This window comes from Grammomys surdaster, unplaced genomic scaffold, assembly GCF_004785775.1.
Source record: "Grammomys surdaster isolate TR1022 unplaced genomic scaffold, NIH_TR_1.0 125098, whole genome shotgun sequence".
Lineage (NCBI taxonomy): Eukaryota > Metazoa > Chordata > Mammalia > Rodentia > Muridae > Grammomys > Grammomys surdaster.
The window spans coordinates 347,563-368,941 of record NW_021620001.1 but is presented as its reverse complement, the minus strand read 5'-3'; the positions used below and the strand labels follow the sequence as shown (position 1 = coordinate 368,941).

The 21,379-nt window shown below is 45.1% G+C and overlaps 2 protein-coding genes and 1 non-coding gene across 8 annotated transcripts in view; 2 read left to right on the top strand and 1 right to left on the bottom strand.

Moving 5' to 3' along the window:
* Positions 1 to 2,019: 2,019 nt before the first annotated feature.
* On the top strand, positions 2,020 to 21,115 carry LOC114636974 (protein CutA homolog). 3 transcript variants are annotated; one of them, XM_028785095.1, is made up of 7 exons: positions 2,072 to 2,175; positions 2,497 to 2,596; positions 10,813 to 10,958; positions 15,800 to 15,859; positions 17,657 to 17,702; positions 18,020 to 18,069; positions 20,149 to 21,115. In XM_028785095.1, exons 3-7 carry the CDS (start codon positions 10,831 to 10,833, stop codon positions 20,249 to 20,251), a joined length of 387 nt encoding a protein of 128 aa, XP_028640928.1. In that variant the 5' UTR covers positions 2,072 to 2,175; positions 2,497 to 2,596; positions 10,813 to 10,830; the 3' UTR covers positions 20,252 to 21,115. The 3 variants fall into 3 exon arrangements, with proteins under 3 accessions (XP_028640926.1, XP_028640927.1, XP_028640928.1); XM_028785093.1 differs by lacking the exon at positions 2,497 to 2,596 and having other exon boundaries at positions 2,020 to 2,175; XM_028785094.1 differs by lacking the exons at positions 2,497 to 2,596; positions 15,800 to 15,859 and having other exon boundaries at positions 2,020 to 2,175.
* On the top strand, positions 3,808 to 3,910 carry LOC114636984. The gene has a single exon (XR_003713717.1). It is a non-coding gene; the product is annotated as a U6 spliceosomal RNA (small nuclear RNA).
* Phf19 (PHD finger protein 19) overlaps positions 12,971 to 21,379 on the bottom strand; it is a 35,181-nt gene continuing 26,772 nt past the window's right edge. For 3 of the 4 annotated variants that reach the window (XM_028785088.1, XM_028785089.1, XM_028785090.1), the window contains exon 16: positions 12,971 to 13,650. In XM_028785088.1, the coding sequence (XP_028640921.1) occupies positions 13,454 to 13,650 (197 nt within the window). In that variant the 3' untranslated portion in view covers positions 12,971 to 13,453. The remainder of the gene's footprint in view (positions 13,651 to 21,379) is intronic. The other variant, XM_028785091.1, reaches the window with a different exon arrangement.

Genomic DNA, 21,379 nt, shown 5'->3' with positions numbered 1-21,379 from the left:
AGCTTGCTGGAAACTTTAGGAGTGTGTTATGAATGGCCACACGTTTCCCTAGAGCTGATGAGATTTAAAAAGGCGGTAGAATTGATTGGTTAAGATTACTATTAGGAAAAGTGAACCAAGAGTCTATATTCAGAGACAAGGAGACCAGTCCCTGCAACCACAGATTAAAGATAATTCTAAGGCAAGTGATTGTTGCCCACGCCAGGCCTCAGTCCTCACTGCTTGCAATTGACATGGGTCCTGCGCCTGAGGTGGCTCAGCAGGTGAAGGTACTTGCTGTCATGAAGATCTGAGTCCCATTCCTTATCGTGTAAGGAGAAAGCTGACTCGTACATGTTGTCTTCTGGATACCACACCGTGGCACATAGTCTAAGTGCTGGCACATAGACACACACATGTTCTACAACACGTGTGGAGGTCAGAGGGCAACTTGCTCTCTTTCCATCATTTGGGTTCTGGAATTGAACTTAATTTATCAGGTTTGGTGGCAAACACCTTTACCTAATGAGGTATCTCTCTGGCTCAAACTCACTAGTGTAAGTTTATATTTTGTTGAACTAAAACACACACCCACCCCAGAATAATCTAGATACAAAACCATAACCGTAACAAACCATGCAAAACCAGTTCCATAACCAGTTTATGCTGTGTCTTTTATCCTGTGTCTAGAGTTGTGATCATTGTCAAATTAGGGTATGTCACATTGAAGAGCTAAATTAAAAATTTGGAAATCTTCGAGCCAATGCAGCATAGCTTAGCAGGCAAGTCCACTTGCTGCCAAGTTCAGTTCCTCAGACAAAATCTACATGGTTAACAAAAGAGAATGGACTCATGCAAAGAGTCTTTGACTCCCATAGGTGCAACAAGGCAGTGTACCAAAACCACACAGATACATTAAATAAATAAATGGACAAAATATAGCTTTCATTTGAAAAAAATCCAAAGAACTAAAAGAATATAGATATTTTTAGATGTATTTACTTTTATGTGTGTGAGTGTTTGCCTGAGTGTATGTCTGGCACCTTTGGAGGTGTTGGATCCTCTAGAACAGAGTTATAGATGACATATGGATTCTGGGAACCAAACCTGCGTCCTGAGAAAATCAACAATTGTTCTTAAGTACTGAGCCGTTTCTCCAAGCATAGAGTAAAGTATTTTTCAAACAGTTAGAAACTCTAGCAAATGAGGACTCTGCATTCCTGGAAGACAACACTCAGCCACTGGCTTACTGCTTTTCCAGTGTGTGGCAGCACCCCCCCCCCTCCATTGGAGTGCAGTGCTTCTAACTGTGTATGTATGATGACACTAGGCTGAATTCTAGGAAAGGCTTCCTGGAGCCACTAGTCTGGGAAGAGAGGAATTAGTTTACTGGGTACAGGGAGGGGAGCAGGAGGGAAGGAGATGGTGACAGAGAAGCAGTTTTTTTTTTCTCTTTCTTCCTTTTGTATTCAAGTGTGTGTGTGTGTGTGTGTGTGTGTGTGTGTGTGTTGGAGGATGGGTTAAAGACGTGGTTTCCCTGTTACCTGGAACTTGCTTTATAGATCAGGCTGGCTTCAAACTCACAGAGATCCACCTGCCTCTGCTTCTGGAGCACTAGAACTAAATAAAGGCGTTATGGCCAGAGAACCAATTCGATGTGTGGTGTGTGTGTGTGTACCCAATTCACTTGCCGGTTTTTGTGGGTGGCTTTGGCCTGTTGACAGAAGGATTTTATATGTGTGCTCCAGCTTTGTGTGCTGGGGTTTCAGGTTTTGTTTCCTAAGAAAGGCTTTGTGTTTTTGTCTGTCTACTTATATGGTTTAATGAATAGGAAGGAAAAGTAGCAGTAGTTTTTGTAAGAGTAGTAGCTCTGAAATGTAAGCTCGGGAGAGGTGTAACTAGTGGGGGGGGGGGGGAGAAACAAACAGAAAATGGCTTTCCCTGGCTGCTGGCAGTCGGCTGGCCAGCCCGGCTGGGAGGGGCAGAGCTGGATAGTGTCCTAGAAAAAGGTGTGTGTTGAGGGGGGAGGAGGTTGCAGTTTAGGCTTCAGTGCCTGCCTACTAGCCCGCACCCTACCTGAGGTTGTAGTTCACGATTACCGCCTAGGGCTAAACCCCCAGCACCGCCATGGAGAGGCCAGAATCACGATGCCCTCCACCCGGCTTCCTCCGGCTGTTCGTCCTCACATGCCTCCTGGTGAGTGGCCGGGTTTATTATACCGTCCTCCTGGTCCTGAAGCTTTTACCTGGGGACTGAGGGAGAAAAAACTGAAGGAAAGGTTATTTCTCTTCGCTGCTCTTGGGGTCTGAAGTGTGGGCAGCTTTGTGGAGAACAGTTGAGATTCTTGGAAGTCCTTACGGTCCTGGAGACCGTCCAGTGTTAATGGGTTACCAGCACCCTTTCATGCCTGCCTCGAAGGGGTAAGGGGTTGTGCTGTCTGAGGGGAGGAGCGCTTGAGGTGCAGTCTCTCCTAAGCCCTGTCGCAGTTACCATCATGCTTTCCCCTGCTTTTGGCAGGCTGCCATCTCATCTCTGAAGTGTCCGAGAAAGCGAATGTAGACCGCATAGAAGCTGCCAATAGTAGTGAGGACGGACTGTAGGAGCGACGGAACCCAAGGTTGTGTGTGCCAGATTCTGGTGCCCTCATTTGGAGTGATTACTCTCTTTCTCTGGCCACTATTTCCTTATTTGTGAAAACGGCTGTAAATCTATTTGAGGATTTTTTTTTTTAAGTTCTGGATTTGTAGCCAGAAAAACGTATAAGCTGAAAGTTGTGTTGATCTCAAGGTCTTTACAGATTCCTTAAAGCTAGGTTGGTTAAAAGTTTAATCCACTGGATTAGGTGAGGCTTCCTCTGCCTCATCCCAGACTTGTGAAGCTGATTGCTTTCTTAAAGGCCACGGTAAATACTCTAGGACAGAGAGAAAGGAGTCCGGCATGGTGGTGCACTCCTGTGATCCCAACATAGGCTGAGGCAACAGAATCCCTGCAAGTTCGAGGCTCGCCTGATCTACATAATGAGTTCAGGCTATCCAAGGGCATACAGCAAGATTGTCTAAAAAAGAAAAATAGAAAGAAAGAAAGGAAAAAAGGGATAATGGCAGGGCCAAGTAAGAAATAACTGCACAGATACATATATTTTATATAAATGTAAAATTAGAAAAGCTGTATAGCAAAGATACAAAAGATATAAAGTATAAACCCTTTATAATGTGAAGACATTTATCTAAAACTCAATTTGGGGAGGTGGCTTAGTCAGTAAGGAGCTGGCTGTGAGCCTCATTTAGATCCCCAGAAGCTATGTAAAGAAGAGCCAGGTACAGCAGCACGCATCTGTAACCTCAGCACTATGGATGCTGGGGGCTGCAGCACAGGGAGACCCCGGAGTTCATTGACCTCAGCACTAGGAATGCTGGGGGCTGCAGCACAGGGAGACCCCGGAGTTCATTGACCAGCCAGCCTAGTTGAACCAATGAGCTCTAGGGTCAATGAGAGACCCTGTCACAAAACATAAAATGACTCTAGACAAAGAACTACAGGCAACTAAGGAATTCTGAGAGCAGCAGTAGTCTTCCCCAGGGATGAGCTCCCTAACTGGGAATCCAACACCAAGTGGTCAGCGCCCAAATCACACACACACACACACACACACGCACACACACACACAACACTAGCTAGATTGAGCATGTGGTATTTGTATATATTTTTGTGTTTATGTATGTACAATAGTAACAAAGAAAGGGAAAGTGCGAGGGTTGGAGGGGGAAGAGAAGAGAGAATAACAATTATATTTTAATTTCAAAAGAATATTTTAAGTGCTCACTTCATATACTAGTGGCAGCACATATACTAAAATTGGAACAATACAGAGAAGATTAACCCGGCCCTGCACAAGGATGACATGCAAATTCGTGAAGCGTTCCATATTTTTCAATCTCCATTCATATTATCAGTCTGTAGTATTAAATAAGGTGTATGGGTTTACACCCAGTGCTGAGATTTATAATGATTTATAATGCTGGCAACATTGTATAACTTTTTTTTAAAAAACGAATATTTTTTAAAAAGGTGGGAAGCAACTGAGGAAGACACCCAACATTGACCTCTGGTCTTCTCAAGCACATGTATGCGAGGGTACACACACAACATACAAATTACAGTCAGCTCCTTTCCCATTAAAGTGAGTGTTTGGTATGGTGTTGACAGTGGGGAGAGCAGCTGCCTTCTGTTACAGTGTTTCTGTCAGGGAGTAGGGTGCTTTCCCACTCATCAATTTTGCAGTCATAAAAATCATTTTCTAGCCAGGCAGTGGTGGCACACGCCTTTAATCCCAGCACTTGGGAGGCAGAGGCAGGTGGATTTTTGAGTTTGAGAGTTCGAGGCTAGCCTGGTATACAGAGTGAGTTCCAGGACAGCACAGAAAAACCCTGTTTCGAAAAACCAGAAAAAAAAAATCATTTTCTAAACTACCATTCATTATTGAGTCCACGCTGATCTTTCATGCTTATGATACTCCGTTAACGTGCTATGGTGGTGTCAATACAGAAGTGATTAGGAATGACAACTTCCTGTCCAATGGGGGAGGTGGTAGCAACCACAGTGATGGCAGTTCTGATCCCTCCTTACTAGCTGACGAGAGCATCGCATTCCCAGTCGTGAGTCAAGACAGTCTCCAGATACTGTTCAGTCCCCTGGAGGACAAAGATCACCCTGGCTTGAGTTTCTGTATCCCTTGCCTCTGGTTACCTTGAGTCGAGAATTGTCTTAGATAGTGTTGGATGGTCTCTTGCCTCTTAGATTTTTGGCTGTGAGCCCATTTCATGCTTCCAGGGCATTTATCTGCTGAAATGCCCCAGATCTTCCCGGCTATGTCAGTTGAGGAACAGACTGAGGGTGCCTCTTTCCTTTCCAATTACATCAGCATCCTTGTTCTGTGTTTTTGGGTCATTGACAAGTGTTCCTTTTGCTTACAGTTGTGCTCAAGTCTCATGTTAGGGAACTTGAACTGGGGGACTCATTCTGTGCCCCAGCTGCCACTGAGGTGTCAATTAAAACAGCCAGCGATGAAGAGACTGTGCCTAGTGATTCCCACCAAACCTGTCCTAGTGAATCGAGATTTAAAGAACCAGGGATCAGGACATCTAGGCTGTACAGGTCAAGGTTATTCACCATCAGTGACCCATCATCTTCTGGGGTCCAGTCTCCAACCAGGTGGTCCAGCAAGCCACTATGTGCAATCTATTTCTGGGAGTAAAGTTCCCTCTCTGGCCAGTGTTAAGAACAACCTTTTTCTTTTCCTAGCATGAGGATCCTGGGTTAAGGCTAGTTTCTTGGGTCCATTGTTTCAATAGTCTATTGGTCAGATTGAGGGACACCTCTCTCTCTCTCTCTCTCTCTCTCTCTCTCCCTCTCTTTGGTTTTTTGAGACAAGGTTTCTCTGTGTAGCCCTGGCTGTCTTGGAACTCACTCTGTAGACCAGATTGGCCTCAAACTCAGAAACCCGCCTGCCTCTGCCTCCCAAGTGCTGGGATTAAAGGTGTGTGCCACCACTGCCCGGTGGGAACGTGTCTCTTAAGCATATGTGTATTGCAGCCAGGCCAGTAACACTTACAGTGGGTGGCTCCCAAGCCCTACTTACTTCACCAAGATAGCTAATCTTGGTGCCACTTATTTGCTTACTGCCAGTCTCTTTTACTAGCCTGAAAGTATTTATAAAGAGCCTGCCATGTACAAGGAGCTAGGCTAGGACTGTGGTCATAAAGCACAGCCCTTCCTTTATTGAGTTAGTGATTGCAGATTGCACTTCTCATCAGAACCCTGGCAACTCAGGCAGCATGAGCATCCTCATCTTCAGGTCCTCACTGAGGCTGATAGGAGGAGAGGAAGTCACTTGTACCTTGTTAGAAGTCACAAGCTGTTAGCAACAGTGGCGTGACAGTCCAAATCCCCCTGGCCCTCCAGTGCTTTGAATTTCTTCCTATAACCCAATGAGTTTCCCTTAAAGAAACAACAGCGATAGCTTCCTTGAAAAGGCTGGTTCTTTTTTTGCTGCATGGCTACCAGGTCAGTTCAGAAGTGTAGGAGACTGTCTTGAAATGGAGGCGCTAGTAGAAGTACCAAGACATAAGAAGATTTCAGCCAGAACATCAAAAACGTTACACAGTGTGCCAGAGAGATGGCTCAGTGGCTAGGAGCACTGGCTGCTCTTGCAGAGGACCTGGGTTTGGTTCTCAGCACCCACACAATAATTCACAACCACCCATAACTCCAGTTCCAGTGGGATCTTCTGGCCTTTGCAGGCACAAGACATGCATGTGGTGTACAGATATGCACACATGCAAAACACATATGAATTTATTTTAATGTAAAAACAGAACAAGAACACTATTCAGGGTCTATCGAGAGCTAGTGTGAGGACTCACGTGATGATGTAAAATAGAGAAGGGCAGAGTTCACTAGAGAAGGAACATAAGCCTAGCTGGGAGGCAGGAGGGGCGTAGTGGCTCAGCCTGGCTAGGTCCCAGCCTGACTCCTAGGTTGCTGCTGCCCCTTTTAATGATTCTTTGATGACCCTGGAATGGAAGGCACTTCAGGTCTTTCCCTCTGTCATGAAGAGAATAAGAAAATGACAGTTGACATGTTTTCTCACGTGGTTGCTGTCACATTACTCAGCATCTTGAGGGCTTCTGGGCCAGTGAGTTGGCTTTCTAAGCAGGCTGCTTCCTTGCCTGCTCAGTAGTCTACTCTGATTGACCGTAGCTTACTGTTATTGTCCTACTTTAAAACCTCCAAAGTACCTGTAACCTGAATCCAAATGCAAACGTCTTGGCCTGACCCTTTTCTTTGTAGTTGTAGCCAGCCTCATTTTCTCCTGAGCTTCGCATAACCATCCACATAGGAAGACCCATGTAAACCAGGTCTTCCGAACCCCTGCAGTTGGTTAGTGTGTTAGTGCCCCCATCAATAGATGACTTACTATTTCAGATTCCATTCAAACAGTATTGTGGTTTGAATGTTGGCCACAGGCTCATGTGTTTGAATACTTGGTCTCCAACTAGCTGCCCTATTTGGAAAGGCAAGAGGCTCTGGAGGAAGTGGGTCATTGGAGATGGGCCTTGATGTTTATAGTGTGGCCTCTCCAAGCTCTGCTTTTTGGTTTGCAAAACGCAAAGAACCAGCTTCCACACGTTACCTTCATCATGATGGACTACTATTTCGTTTGTTTTAAAATTTTCTGATTTTAAAGGTGATATATGTATGTATGTGTGTGTGTGTGTGTGTGTGTATAGCATATATACACATATATGTATATATTCATGTCTATGTTTGTTCACGTGTACACATGCTCCTGTGCAAGTCAATGTTGAGTATCTCCCATTATAGCTCTCTACATAATTTATTTGAACTTGGAGCCAACTGGGTGGCTAGACTGCTGCCCAGTGGGCCCCTGAAAGTCTCTTGCCTGCCTCCTAGCACTGAGATCATGAGCATGTGTGGGCATGCCTGGATTTTTGCTTGGGTGCTGGGGACCTGAACTAAAGACCTAGTTGCACAGCAAGCACATTTCCCACGGAGCCATCTCCCTAGCCTGTGTTTCTCAAACTAAGCCCAAATAAATCCTTCCTCTCTTAATTTGAATCTTATCAAGCATCGGATCAAATGATGTCAAGTGTAACTAATACAGAAAACTGGTGCTAAGGCGTAGGGCTGTCGGTGACCCTCTTGTTTATCATGCCACTGGAACTGGTTTGTGGGAGGAATCCGGAACAGTTCAGAGTTGTGGGCTAGAGAAGCCATAGCTGCTGTGAATAGAGCCTGTGGGTCACTGAGCTGGGAGTGTAGAAGGCAGGAATGCCTGTGTACATGTGGATGGTTAGAATTGTGTCTCTAAGGTTTCAGAGTGTAACAAGGACTCTACTGACTGCTTTTGTGTGTCAACTTGACACAAGCTGGAGTCATTAGAGAGGAAGGAGCCTCAGTTGAGGAAATGCCTCCATGAGATCCAATTGTAAGGCAATTTCTCAAATGGTGATCAATGAGCCCAGCCCATTGTGGGTGGTGTCTTCCCTGGGCTGTTGGTCCTGGGTTCTATAAGAAAGCAGTCTGAGTAAGCTATGGGAAGCAAGCCAGTAAGCAGTTCTCCTCTGTGGCATCTGCATTAGTTCCTGACTCCAGGTGCCTGCCCTGTTTGAGTTCCTGTCCTGACTTCCTCCAGTGATGGACTATGATCTGAAAGTATAAACTGGCCGGGCAGTGGTGGTGCACACCTTTAATCCCAGCACTTGGGAGGCAGAGGCAGATGGATCTCTGAGTTCAAAGCCAGCCTGGTCTACAGAGTTCTAGGACAGCCAGGGCTACACAGAGAAACCCTGTCTCGAAAAACAAAACAAAACAAAACAAAAAAACAAAAAAAAAAAAACAAAAAAAAAAAAGAAGAAGAAGAAAGAAAAAAAAAGCTGAATAAATTCTTTCCCTGTAAACTTGATTTTGGGTCATGGTGTTTTTGTTGCAGCAATAGAAACCCTCACAAAGAAAAAGATAAGTAACAGAACTGATTTAACTTTAAAAAGTCCAGGACAGAACAGCATGGAGAAAACAACTATACTTGTTAAACAGTTTAGCCGTTAGGAGCAACCTGAGTTTAGCTGCCTGGGCATTAGGAAAGGCATCTCGAGGTCAAGACCTTATCCATGGGAAGTTCCACTGCAAATCTGCTTGAAAAGGAGAGTGCTTAAACAGAGAGTACCTCTACAGTGGCCTTCTGGAACAGGCTGCCCAGGGTAGTGGTTTTCCAGGTGTAACCTCAAAGGTACAGAGAACACTACATCTGTGGTCTGAGTGGGATAGGCTACATCTGAGCTGGCAGCAGAACTTGGCTTGAGTCACATGATACTGGTATTACAGGCACATAAAGTGCAAATTACAGGATCATGGAGACCTGCACAGAGGCTCCACAAAACTGCATGGTCAGGAAACACTTTATCGGGGTCTGATTCCACGGACGGGGCTCATGAGTGGGCTGAGTATGAAGCTGTGCAGGTGAAGCCTTGGTTGCTATGGTGATCACAGGATACTGGGGATGCCAGAAATATGGGGTATTCACTGAGGAAAGCTGTACACGCTGATAGAACTGATCCAAGACAGACCACACACACCACATTTGATAGAGGTTATGGAAGGACTAACTGGGCCCACTGAAGCACTGAAATCTTCCCTGCTGGATCTGTGTTTGCCCTGCTGTGTTTTGGTGGTGCTTTGTCTCAGTTTTCCATGGTAAACCCCTATTCCTTTTGGGAATGAGAATGTTCATACTAGGGTATTGTATGCATTTTTTTTTTTTTTAATTACAGGGCCTCACAGCCAGGACATTGCCTTGAGTCTCCCGACATTGAATTTCTGAGTAGTGTTGAAACCCTAAGACTATGAGGACTTCTCAAGATAGACCGAAAAAATTTGCATTATGAGAATCTATGGGGGCCAGGCATAGAATGTTCTGGGTTGAATATGAAATGTCCCGGGTAGACGCATGTATTTAAATACTTGTTTCCCAGCTGATGGTGTGGCTTTGGACATTGTGAGGTTTTTAGGCAGTGGCTGTTAACTGGAGGAAGTTGGGTGCTGGGAATAAGCCTTGTGGTTTAGGGCCTGGCCAGCCTCTGTCTGGTCTCTGCTTCTTAGCAAGATAAAATGTGAGTAACTGTCTCACACCACAGCACTGCTTCTTGCCCTGCCTTCCCCAGCCTCTCAAACCTTAAGCCAAGATGCTTCTCATCATGACAATAAGAAAGTGACCAATACGGAAAGTATCGTCTCAGTTAAGCCTGGTTGGACCCCATGCCCATGTCTGCTTCTTGGTCCTTCTAATCCACAGTTCCAGTAGCATGTGTTGCATAATTTTAAAACTGGTATGTTTGCATTTCAGCTATGCACAACACCTGGTACAGATAAATGAATGCAAGTGAAATTATTCACGAAAACATCAGGAGAGATAGGCGCTCACCATTCAAAATAATCTTCACAGGATGCTCACTGTTCAGTGAGTGACAGCTACAGTTACCTGCAGTGACAGTTTTGTGCAATAAAACTGGATTTGAAGCCATCCAGATTGAGCTCAAATTCTGCCTTCAACAGAAGCTATAGTTTTGAGCAAGGTTTTTTGCTTCATTGATTTGTGATGCTCCATTTTTTCCCTTTGTTGCAAAGGAAAATGTCTAGGCATGAATATGTGTGAGTGTGTGTGTGTGTGTGTGTGTTTGTGTTTGTGTGTGTCAGAAGTCAACTTTGGCATATCATTTTTTGGGAGCCTTTCATATTGTTCTTTCTTTATTTAATGCTTATGGGTGTTTTGCTTGCACCAGATGTGTGCCTGGTGCCCTCAGAAGCTAGATTGTTGTGTCAGCTTCCCTGGAACTTGGGTTACAGATGGTTGTGAGCTGAGCTGGCGTGTGGGTGCTGAGAATTGAATCCATATCCTCTGAAAGAACATGCATTGCTCCTGACCTTGTATTTTGAGATGGAGTCTACCGTTGGTCTAGGCCATGACAAGTGGTGCCGTGAGCATGCTGGCTGACTCCGCATCTTCAGTGCTCAGACTGCAAGCATTGATCGCCAAACCTGTTTTCTGTGGCTTGTGGGGATCTACTTATGCCTTCAAGCCACTTGGCAAACACTCTGTCAAACTGAACTAGCATCCCAGTCCCAGGGCACGAATACTCCAAGTAGTAAAGTTGAATACAGACCTCAGGAATCAGTTTGTGAATGGAGGTGGCGAAACATTTTGTCTGGGTGGAGCCGGGAGTCATTGACATTGTGCTTTTCTTTTCTACCATGTAGATCCTGACAGCTGTTCTGATGTTTCCCATGCTCAGGACCTTTAGCCTTTGGCTCCACTCCTCCTTCACTGGGAGATATGTCTCTGGCTCGTACTCCATCGTTTTTGTCAACTGTCCCAATGAGCAAATTGCCAGAGACATCGCCAGGTATAGTGCAGGGGCTAGGTGTTGCCCCTAAATGTGTGGGAAGCTACCAGGGTGCTCTCTAGGGGCTACACTGCAAACCTTCTCTTGCTTTTGACAGCCCGTTCTGTACAAAGGACTCCATACTTTCTGCTTGGGGTGGGATGAGGAAGCCACTGCATGATCCTGTTCAGACTGACCCCAAGGCTGACCCTCCATGCCGTGATAGAGTGTTAAGTGGCTGATAGGTAGAAAAAGAACATGAGACCCATAGAGAAAAGTGGCTTGCTTGAAGCTGTAAGAGACTGGGAAAGCTTCTTGGGGACAATTCAAATTTCCCAATCGCTGGTCCAACCTCTTTCTCATTCCCTTCTTAGCTCAATTAAGGAAGAGGCCGCCCATGTGTTGGGTATTTTTCTAGAAATGACTGTGGTGATCTGGGAGGAGCACTGGGTTTATAATTACACTATAGTTTTAATGTTGGCCGTGCCAGTTTTATTTATGTGACTTTGGGGTGGAAGACAGGAGTTGCATGATGAAACTTGGACCTTGAACACATTAGGTAAGTACTGAAATGCTGAATTACAAGATGGCATTGTGCCACCTACCTCACAGTGTTGTAGTTAAGATTACATGGTATGAAACATGTTATAACACACACCCCAGGAAATGGAATAAAGTAGGTGCTCATTAAATATATCCAAAACCCCATCTTATCTGTCTATCAATATATCTCTGAAGAGGGCGAGTGGGACTTTCCCCTTCTCTTCTTTTATTATAGAAGGATCTTGAGATTAGGGTTACAATTACAAACACTTAGCAGACAGATTGACAAGTTGGCTTAAGGTATAAGTGAAAGAGAATGGCAGACAGCAAACTTTGTCCTCCCTGGGTGTTGGGGGAAGGAGGAAAGGGAGTGTGTTGACCCAGGAATCATGTGTCATGTCTACTCTGTGACATTTAGGTGACATCACACCCACCCTCAGACCTGCATATCCTGTAACCACACACATAGCCTCTGAGGACACAGGGAGGCATCTGTGAGGCCGCTCTGAGGGAGGCCCAGTGTGCTGTGGGAACAACTGACCCTGGGCCTGCAGAAGACAGGCAGGAACTCAGCTCAGCTCAGCTGGACAGATGTGGAATGTGCTAAGACCCATTTGGAATTGAGGATCCAGATAATCTGTGTTCTTGTGAATATAAAATACCCTGATATTAAATATTGGTAACAAAGTCAAGATTTTGTAAATGCTCAGAGGGCCAGACCATGTATCTTATCTGTGACCTCTGTGTGCCTGGCTCTCTTCTTTCTGAAGTTTCCGAGGGTCTGAGCTACATGGGCATGACTCAGTGGTCTGCCGTGTTTGTGTACCTGCTCTGTCTGAGATGGAGTTCAACCAGTCTACCTCTCTTCCTCTCCCTCCTCCTCTCTCTCTTCCTTCTCTTCCCCTTCTTCCTGTCCCTCCTCTTCCTCTCCCTCCTCCTCTCCTTCTTTACTCTCTCTTTTTTTGGCAGTTGTGGGGGTTTTTTTTTGCATAAAAATTCTCCATAGTTTTGTAGTCTGTTACTTGAGTACAGATGGCTGTGATCAGAGGTCTCTCTCTCTCTCTCTCTCTCTCTCTCTCTCTCTTTCTCTCTCTTCTCCCCCATCTCTTATTTGTATGCTACCCCCAAAATGAAATTTTCCAGTGGGCAGTTGAGCAGGCAAGCCTTGATGAGGATGTGTGAACGGCTCTGGGTTTTTTTTGTTTTGTTTTTTTTGTTTTTTGTTTTTTTGTTTTTTTGTTTTTTTTTTTTGTTTTTCAAGACAGAGTTTCTCTGTGTAGTCCTGTAGTCCTAGCTGTCCTGGAACTCATTCTGTAGACTAGGCTGGCCTCGAACTCAGAAATCCGCCTGCCTCTGAACGGGTCTGTTTTATGTGTCAAAGCAGCCACCATAGTTGATGGCAATGAGGTGATCCTAACATGAAATTTAAGTACAGTACTCTTAGCCTGGGGCTCAAGGGCAGGGAAAGGAAAGCAGCCCTGCAGGCATAATTCTTTTCTCACCTACTTTAATAAGTGTTCAACCTGCCCTCTAGCCCACCACCCACCTGAGGTAGTGGAAAAGAAAGGTTATCAGGACACAGGGGTAGTAGACCTGGTTAAAAATAGTTCTTTGGGGGCGAGTCCAATCTTCATTGCCAGGATATCAGCAGTTCAGTCCAGTAGCAAACACCAGATACAAATCAGCAACTGCAGTCCCGTCCTCTCAGCAGACACCACATATGAACCAGCAAGGGCTCACCAACCAGCCCGAGGCTACAGAAGTGGCAAGAAGCCACAGGAACCTCACAAGAAATTCTTTGGCAAGCTTCTCTCTCAGGCGTCACCACAAGCGGAGCTCAGCAACACAATGTCAGGAGAGCCAATTCATGTGTGTCGTTAGCAAAGAATAGGGAGGCAGAGCAAGGCAAACCAGTGCTCAAGCCCCACTGTCTGAGAGGTCATAGTTATATTCCTTCTGAACATCACGCATCCTTAAACAAGTCTGCTGTAGCAAAACATCCTTTCACCTGTGTGCCCCAGCAAAACATCATTTGACATAGCTGACTTTCCAAAGAAACCAGACTTCACAGCCTTCTCCTTGGAACAGCAGAGGAAAGGAAGGACCCGTGAGTAGGGCTCAGGTACGGTTTTTGTCCTGGTTCCAAGCTCTTGAGGTTGTGGTAAGAAACCTTTAAAACAGAAAACAAAAACACCAAAAAAAAAAAAAACTTGAAAAAACCTTTTTACTTGCTGAAACAACCACTGACTAATGTGTTTCTGCTTGAAATTGTATGCATTCTTTATGGTTGGTCACATGGGAATCTACAGGTCAGCTGGGTACATGGCAGAGTTAGCAGTGGCGTTATGAAAGGAGCTTTCGGTAGTGAACAATGTTAGAAACCACTGGCTAGGCCAGTCTTTCATCTAGTAAGGTAGACAGGAGAGCTGTCTGTCTCTGAGCAGGTACAGGTATTCGTTTCGGGCAGGAAAGCCAGGCAGAGCCTAGGCCTGTCTTCTGCAGGCCCAGGGTCAGTCATTCCTACAGCACACTGGGCCTCCCTCAGAGCGGCCTCCTCATAGTTGCCTCTCTGTGTCCTCAGAGGCTATGTGTGTAGTTACAGGATATGCAGGTCTGAGGGTGGTGTGATACCTGCCACTCTGTTGCTGTAACTAAATGTCATAGGGTAGGCCATTGATTTATAAATAAAGATTTATTTCATCTTATAGCGGTAGAGCTGGGAAGTCCGGAAGCATGCTGCTTGGTATCTGACAGTCCTACATTATTACAAGGCACAGGGCATCCCATGGCAGTAGAGAGCATACTGACTCCCCGTTTCTCTTCCTTATGAAGCCACTAACTCCATCATGGGAGCTCACCCTCATAAGCTCACTAACCATCCTTTAAAAGCTCTCTCTCCAAATTCATCAATATGATTATGGAATTAGATTCCCAGCACAAGAATTCTGGGGACATGCTCAAATCATAGAAATCTGCCTCTAGTCCTCAGCGTTTGTGACCTTACATGTAAAACACAGTCCTTCTATCCCCATAGCACTAAAGTTTAACTAGCTACAGCATCATTTCAAAAGTCCAAAGTCCAGGGTTTCCCCTGAATCAGATTTGGCTGAGACTCTAACCACACCGATGCAACCTGACTTCACTAGCTTGTGAAATCAAACAGGTTACCTGCTTCTAAAGTACAATGGAGGAGCAGGCATAGGACAGACATTCCCATTTCCAAAGAGAGAAATAAGCAAGAAATAAGGAATAGCTGGTCCCACGTGTCTTGGGGTTTCTACCGCTGTGACTAAACACTGTGACCAAAAAGCAAGTGCTGGAGGAAAAGGTTTATTCACCTTACACTTCCACATCACTGTTCATTATTAGTGGAAGTCAGGACAGGAGTTCAAACAGGCCAGGAACTGGAGTTTCTGGATGCAGAAACTGATGCAGAGGCCATGATGGAGTGCTACTCACTGGCTTGCTTCGAATGGCTTACTCAGCCTGCTTCTTTATAAAACCCAGGGCCAGCAGCCCAGGGATGGCCCCACCCACAATGGGCTGAGTCCTCCTCCATCCATTACTAATTAATAAAATGTCCTGTAGGCTGGCCCACAGCCCATCTTATGGAGGCATTTTCTCAATGGAGTGTTCTTTTTTCTCAGCTGACTATAGTGTATGTCAATCTGGCATAAAACTAGCCAGAACACCATGTAAGTCCAACATCCAATAGCATTTGAGTTCTGAAGGCTCAGGTTAAATTCCTTGATTCTAAACCGGGTGGTGGTGGCGCACACCTTTAATCCCAGCACTTGGGAGGCAGAGGCAGGCGGATTTCTGAGTTTGAGGCCAGCCTGGTCTACAGAGTGAGTTCCAGGAGAGCCAGGGCTACACAGAGAAACCCTGTCTCGAAAAAAAAAAAATTCCTTGATTCTATGCCCTGCTTCCTGGATGCACTAGGATAGTGGGTGGGCCACAGGCCTTGTGCAGCCACTTGGCTGAGTTCAGCTGAAGCATACTGTGCATATTTTGTGCTGCTAGCTCGACTGCTGTTTAGTCTTTGTGGTTCTCCTAGCATTGCCTAAGTGAACACAGCAGCAGCCCCCATCTGAGAATTTTTATTTCAGTTAATTCCTTCCCGGTGTCCTCACCTACAGCATCATTAGCACAAGACTCCCAGGATCCAGTTTCCAACATAAGAATCCTTAGGGCTATGCTGTAGTGGAGGAGGGACACCCTGAATGCTTTTGTCCTTACACTCAGATATTTTGGGCAATTCTCAGCCTGTCTCTTAAGACTTTGGACTTGCTCCAGTGATTGGTTTTTCTTTGCTCTAGGGCCATCCTGGATAAGAAGATGGCTTCGTCTGTGAACATCTTGCCTAAGATCTCTTCGTTGTGAGTTTTGCCAAGGCCAGTGGTAGGGAATTGGGGGTGATAAGGTTTGCTCCTGGATGACTGAGAGAGCAAGGAACAAATGGCCACCCGTCAGAGAATATTTAATCAACATGTAACAGTTGACCTGCATTCAGAGATTCACCAGTTTATATAACTCAAGGAAAGCAAAACCAAACCAAAGCAAACCAAACCAAACCAAAGCAAACCAAACCAAACCAAAGCAAACCAAACCAAACCAAACCAAACCAAACCAACAAAAACCCAAACAAACAAACAAAAAAACAAAACCCAAAACCCCAAAAGCGCTGTGTATAGAAAAAGGAGGGAAATGCCACAGTGTTTGCTCAGTTGCTCTGACACCATGCTGAGCATGGCTCCTCAACTTGGCTTTAATTTTGATCTCTAAGCTTCAGCCTAGTCTGTCAAATTAGTCTCTCTGAGGGTGAGGCTCAAATTTTTGAATCTTTCGTACAGTCTCTAAAGCAATGGCTCTCCACCTATGGGTCTCCACCCCTTTGCTCTCTATATCAGATAGCCTACATATCAGATATTTATGTTATCATTCATAACAGGAGCAAGATTACAGTTATAAAATAGCAATGACATGATTTTGTGGTTGGGGGGTCACCACAACATGAGGAGCTGTGTTAAAGAGTCGCAGTGTTGGGAAGGCTAAGCCACTGCTCTAGGGGCTTATTATATAGCTCAGCTGTGAAGTGCTTGCTTGCCTAACATGTAGACCTTGGGGTTTGCTCTCCAGCATAACAAGAAAAGCAAGAGGAGGGCTGAAGAGATGGCTCAGTGGTTAAGAGCATTGGGTGCTCTTCCAGAGGTCCTGAGTTCATTTCCCAGCAAACACATGGTGGCTCACAACCATCTGTAATGGAATTCAATGCCCTTTTCTGGTGTGTCTGAAGAGGGCAATGGTGTACTGACATACATAAAATAAAAGCAAGAGGAGGGAAGGGTTAATGGAGGGAAGAAGGAAGGGAAGAAGAAAAGGAAGGAAGGAAGGAAGGAAGGAAGGAAGGAAGGAAGGAAGGAAGGAAGGAAGGGAAGACCTTATGTGAAATCTTAGGTAGTTGTCTTCAAGAACTCTAGCCGTCTTTGTGTGGCTGTCTTAGAGTTCCTATTGCTGTGACAAAACACTAAGTTAGAGAGGAAAGGGTTTATTTGGCTTCTAGTTCCATATCACTGTCAAAGGAAGTCAGGACAGGAACTCACACAGGGCAGGCACCTGGAGGCAGGAGCTGATGCAGAGGCCGTGGAGGGTGCTGCTTACTGGCTTGCTTTCTATGGCTTGCTCAGCCTGCCTTCTTGCCTAAGCCCATCCCAAAACAGGGTTTCTCTGTGTAGCCCTGGCTGTCTTGGAACTCACTCTGTAGACCTTGCTGGCCTCAAACTCACAGAAATCTGCCTGCCCCTGCCTCCTGAGTGTTGGGATAAAAACGTGTGCCACCACCATCTGACTTCAGTCTGCCTTTTTATAGAAGTCAGGGCCACCAGCTCAGGGGTGGTACCACCTATAATGGGCAGGGCCTTTCCCCAAACATCATTAATTAGGAAAATGCCTTATAATCTGGCCCACAGCCCATCTTATGGAGACATTTTCCCAGTTGAGGCTTCCTCCTTTCTGACGACTCTCGCTTGGGTCAAGTTGACATAAACCAGCCAACACAGGGGACTGGGAAAGATTCTGAAACTACTGAAATATTCAGTAGTTTACCTACTTGGTCCAGACTGACAACTCGCCAGGCTCCTTTTGTGAGCATTATAGTTTGATTTTGTTCTCTCTAGGTACTTTTGGAAAGGAGAAATAGAAGAAGGCACCGAGGTCTCGTTGGTAAGTGAGGTTTGGACAAAGGAGGTTTTAATGGGAGAATACATGACGTCAGAGCCTTTTCCCAGGATGTTCTTAGAAATTAGCAATGAGGGTAGGAGTGTAGCCCAGCAATGACTCCTTACATGCAGGAGGCCTTGAGTCTGATCCCCACAGAAGAAAAAAAATTAGCGCCAACTGATTGAGGTTCTTACTCCACCTAAGATGTCCGAGGCTCATTAACAAGCTAGAGACCTGGCCTGGTGACCCAGGGGGAATGCTAAATGGCTAAATGAATGGTTCAGATCTCAAATTGCTGACTAGTTTTCTTCTTGTCACAGCTAATAAAGACAAAGACTTCCAAAGTCTCCCGACTGTTCGCCTATATGAGGTAAGGTTCATTTACCACAGGACCAAGTCAGGATATTCTAGGCACTGAGCAAAGGAACCTGGGAGGTGAGAGAGTTGGATTTCAGCCATTGCCTTCCATAAGACTCCTGTCCTCCTCTTTGTCTCAGATTTCCATCTGGACATTGGAAAGTAGAGTGGCATCATTTACACTGGAGGTTTCAGAATATGTGTCTCAGGGCCTCTTCATACTTTAAAACAGTTCAGACTTTCAACAGCAGTCTGGGTTAACTTCCTGCTAGTTTCCAGCACTGCAGTCCTGAAGCTCACACTTGGGGTCTTAGTGGTTCATATCAGTGGTCCACAAAGCGAAGTCTCTTGACTCCTGAGGTCCTCAAGACTTTGATGAAGTCCATGAAAGTCATAAATGCTATGGATTTTGAAAACTGTTTTTTGCTTATTTAGGATAATAATAAAACCATTATATATTAATAACACAAACACTGGATTTTTATGAAAAGTCATATTTTTTCAAAACCAAGAAATTAATGAGAAAATGGCATCATTTGCATTCTGGAAATTGTGACTTAATAAGATAGTTGCTAGGGACAGTTTTAAGTTTACAATGATAAATTCAAGGTTTCAAAATTTAGAACTTTAGCTTGCAAATGATTTTTTTCATTGGCAATAAAAAAGTGCCCTAGTACTGGAGATGGGATCTTACGTCATTTCAGACCTGCTAAAAGGAACAAGTTTTCAGTGGTTCTGATCCATGGTAACATCTGAAGCACACGTCTAACTAGCAGTCTCAGTGTTGACAATGTGATAGATCACTTGGAATTACCTTTCAAATGTCCAGTATAAGTTCTGCCTCATGGATTCTGACTTTGGTGTGTGGATCAAGTGCAGTATTCTTAAGTAGCACCCCAAGTTGACTGTAATATGCAGCCTGGGCTACAAACCCTTATTCTGTGTGATAAAACTCATTGCCTTCGCATCTTAGAGAGACTAGGAGTTTGTGGCCATATGGCTGTAGCTGAGTGTCAGTTCTAACTACAGAGAAGGCTCTTTCATTACCACCTCAGCAGAGGTGAGGGGATGAGGCAGCTTGGTTGAACCAAAATCGAAACCTGTGAGGGACAGTTCACAGGTTGTCATATATATTAGAATACATGAAGCATACTTATGAAGAGTTTCAACAGTTCAACTTACTGTTAAGAAAGTTCAGATTCTTTGAATTCTATGTCTGTGTATTAAAAAAAAAGATTCTGGCCTCGGTGTCCATGAAATAACATGAAGTTCATTAAGTTGAAAATCTCAGGTTCTGAATAAAACAGTCCTGTGAATGCCACACTACTTATAAACATACTACAGTTAAACATGGTATCTCTTGGGAACTTTGCAATGTCTCTAAGTTGATTAGATAGCAAGAAAATAATTATTGCCCTCAGCTGTCACACAAGAGATGGGTGTGTAGACAACTGGCATTGTGTGTGCCAGGTGAACAGAACAGAGAGGCAGGCACCTGAGCCAGGCTTGTCAGTTAGGGCCCCATGGGAAAGTCAGGAGTTGTTTGGCCGAGAGGCTCAAGAGAGGGGATTATGGCTGATCAGCAGGAACAGTGAGGACTTATAGGACTTTTGAGGACTTTATAGGTAGGAAGGCTTATAGAGGCTTTGGAAAAGGGGCAGGAAGATGCAGCAATGTGAGTGGATGACGATGGAAAGAGTAGTGAACATGAGTGTGTGCAGTCCTGGTCACTAGCTAGGTGCTTGCACACCCTGTCTTAGCTAGTCCTTAGCGAGCCAGTCAAAAGGTATGTTTTCACATGTTTTTATACCCTTTTGTAAGGATGTTCTGAGCAACTAAATGATTCGTCCAGTAGTTGTAGAACTAGTAAGGACAGGCATAGAATTTGAACCCATATCTCTAAGACTCTAAAGGCACCCGAGCCAACCCAGTACCTGTTGAATGGGAAACAGGCTCAGGCAGGCTGGGCCATGGCATTGAGCAGTGAACGGCAGCAGATTGTATGGGCCTCTGGAGAGCCTATGAGTTGGGTTTTATCATGTAGATTGATCCTATCATAGTCACTCACTGGAGTTCTGCTTTCTTTCCAAAGGTTGGCTCATCCTTTTGAAATCCCAGAGGTCTTCAGTATTCCCATGGACCAAGGAGATGCTCGCTATTTAAAATGGCTTGAGGAGGGCATGAAGGAGAACTAAGGAGAGAGAGAAACTTATTGTGCAGGCTGCTGGCTCTAGCCTTTGTTGACTGTGCTCTGGGAAAAAGCAGGCCTCCTTCTGCCTCCCATAGAGTGTTCCTAACAGCACACAGGTTCTAGCTGACCTGTACATGCTGAATGAGGGGCTGAGAATTTCAAGGCTGGAAGTGAAGGTCAATCAGGCCTGCAAGAACCAAGTGGAACCTGTTCCTGAGTGCTGTGTGTTTGCAGGTGGCCTGAGAGTGTGCGGGTAAGGAGGAGGGGCTGAAGGGAGGCAGCAGTGAGGGCAAGCCTCCTCATCCTCAGGCTCTGGGCTGACCAGAAAGAACCTAGGGTGTAATTGTTCCTCTGTTTCTTGTGGGGATGGGTGACCTTGCTCATCTAGGCATGTGTGGGAAAGCTATCTTCTAAAGCAATTGATATGGGCTGTATTCAAAACAACTGTCCTGGTAGAATTCAGGAGTCAGCAGAATTTATTGCTCCTGAATCTTGCAGAGGGGAAGCTGGGTAAGGGGTGCTTGAGCCTATATAGACTAGGGGGATATTAGGCCTTCAACACAAACTCTTGGATTGGGAGTAAGTCTTTACTTTTTTCTACTGGGTTTAATATAATAGATACAAATATCCTGGAGTTGTAGGTTCTGAGCCCTGAGAACCTTCTGGGCCAGTGTTTTTTGGATCAATTGGCCAAAGCTTCTGGGGTTGACAGAGGAACCCCTGAACTTCTTGAGGAATGTAGCCATCACCCACATCCAAAGTGAAGCTGTCAGAAGTTTATAAATCACTATTGTGATTTTCCCTGTTTTATGCATTATCACAAAAAAGTGCACTTCATGGAATTTCATAAAGAGGGCATATTGAATTACCTAGTCTAGCCGTGGTTTTTTATACCATGCTGAGGTATGGACTAGACTGGTATCTTCTACACTGGTCCCAGGCATCTCTGGTGAAGAGAACAGGGAAGGTGGGGATGCTGAGTCCAAGGCTGTGAAAAGGAAAAGTTGAAACAAACTCCATTTATGACTCTCACAAGCTAACTCCACAATGGGCGGACCACAGGTAGAGTTGGGATACAGACAGCTGTAGTGTCCTGGTCTCCTCTATGGCAGTGGGGAAAGGGGTGGGCTTA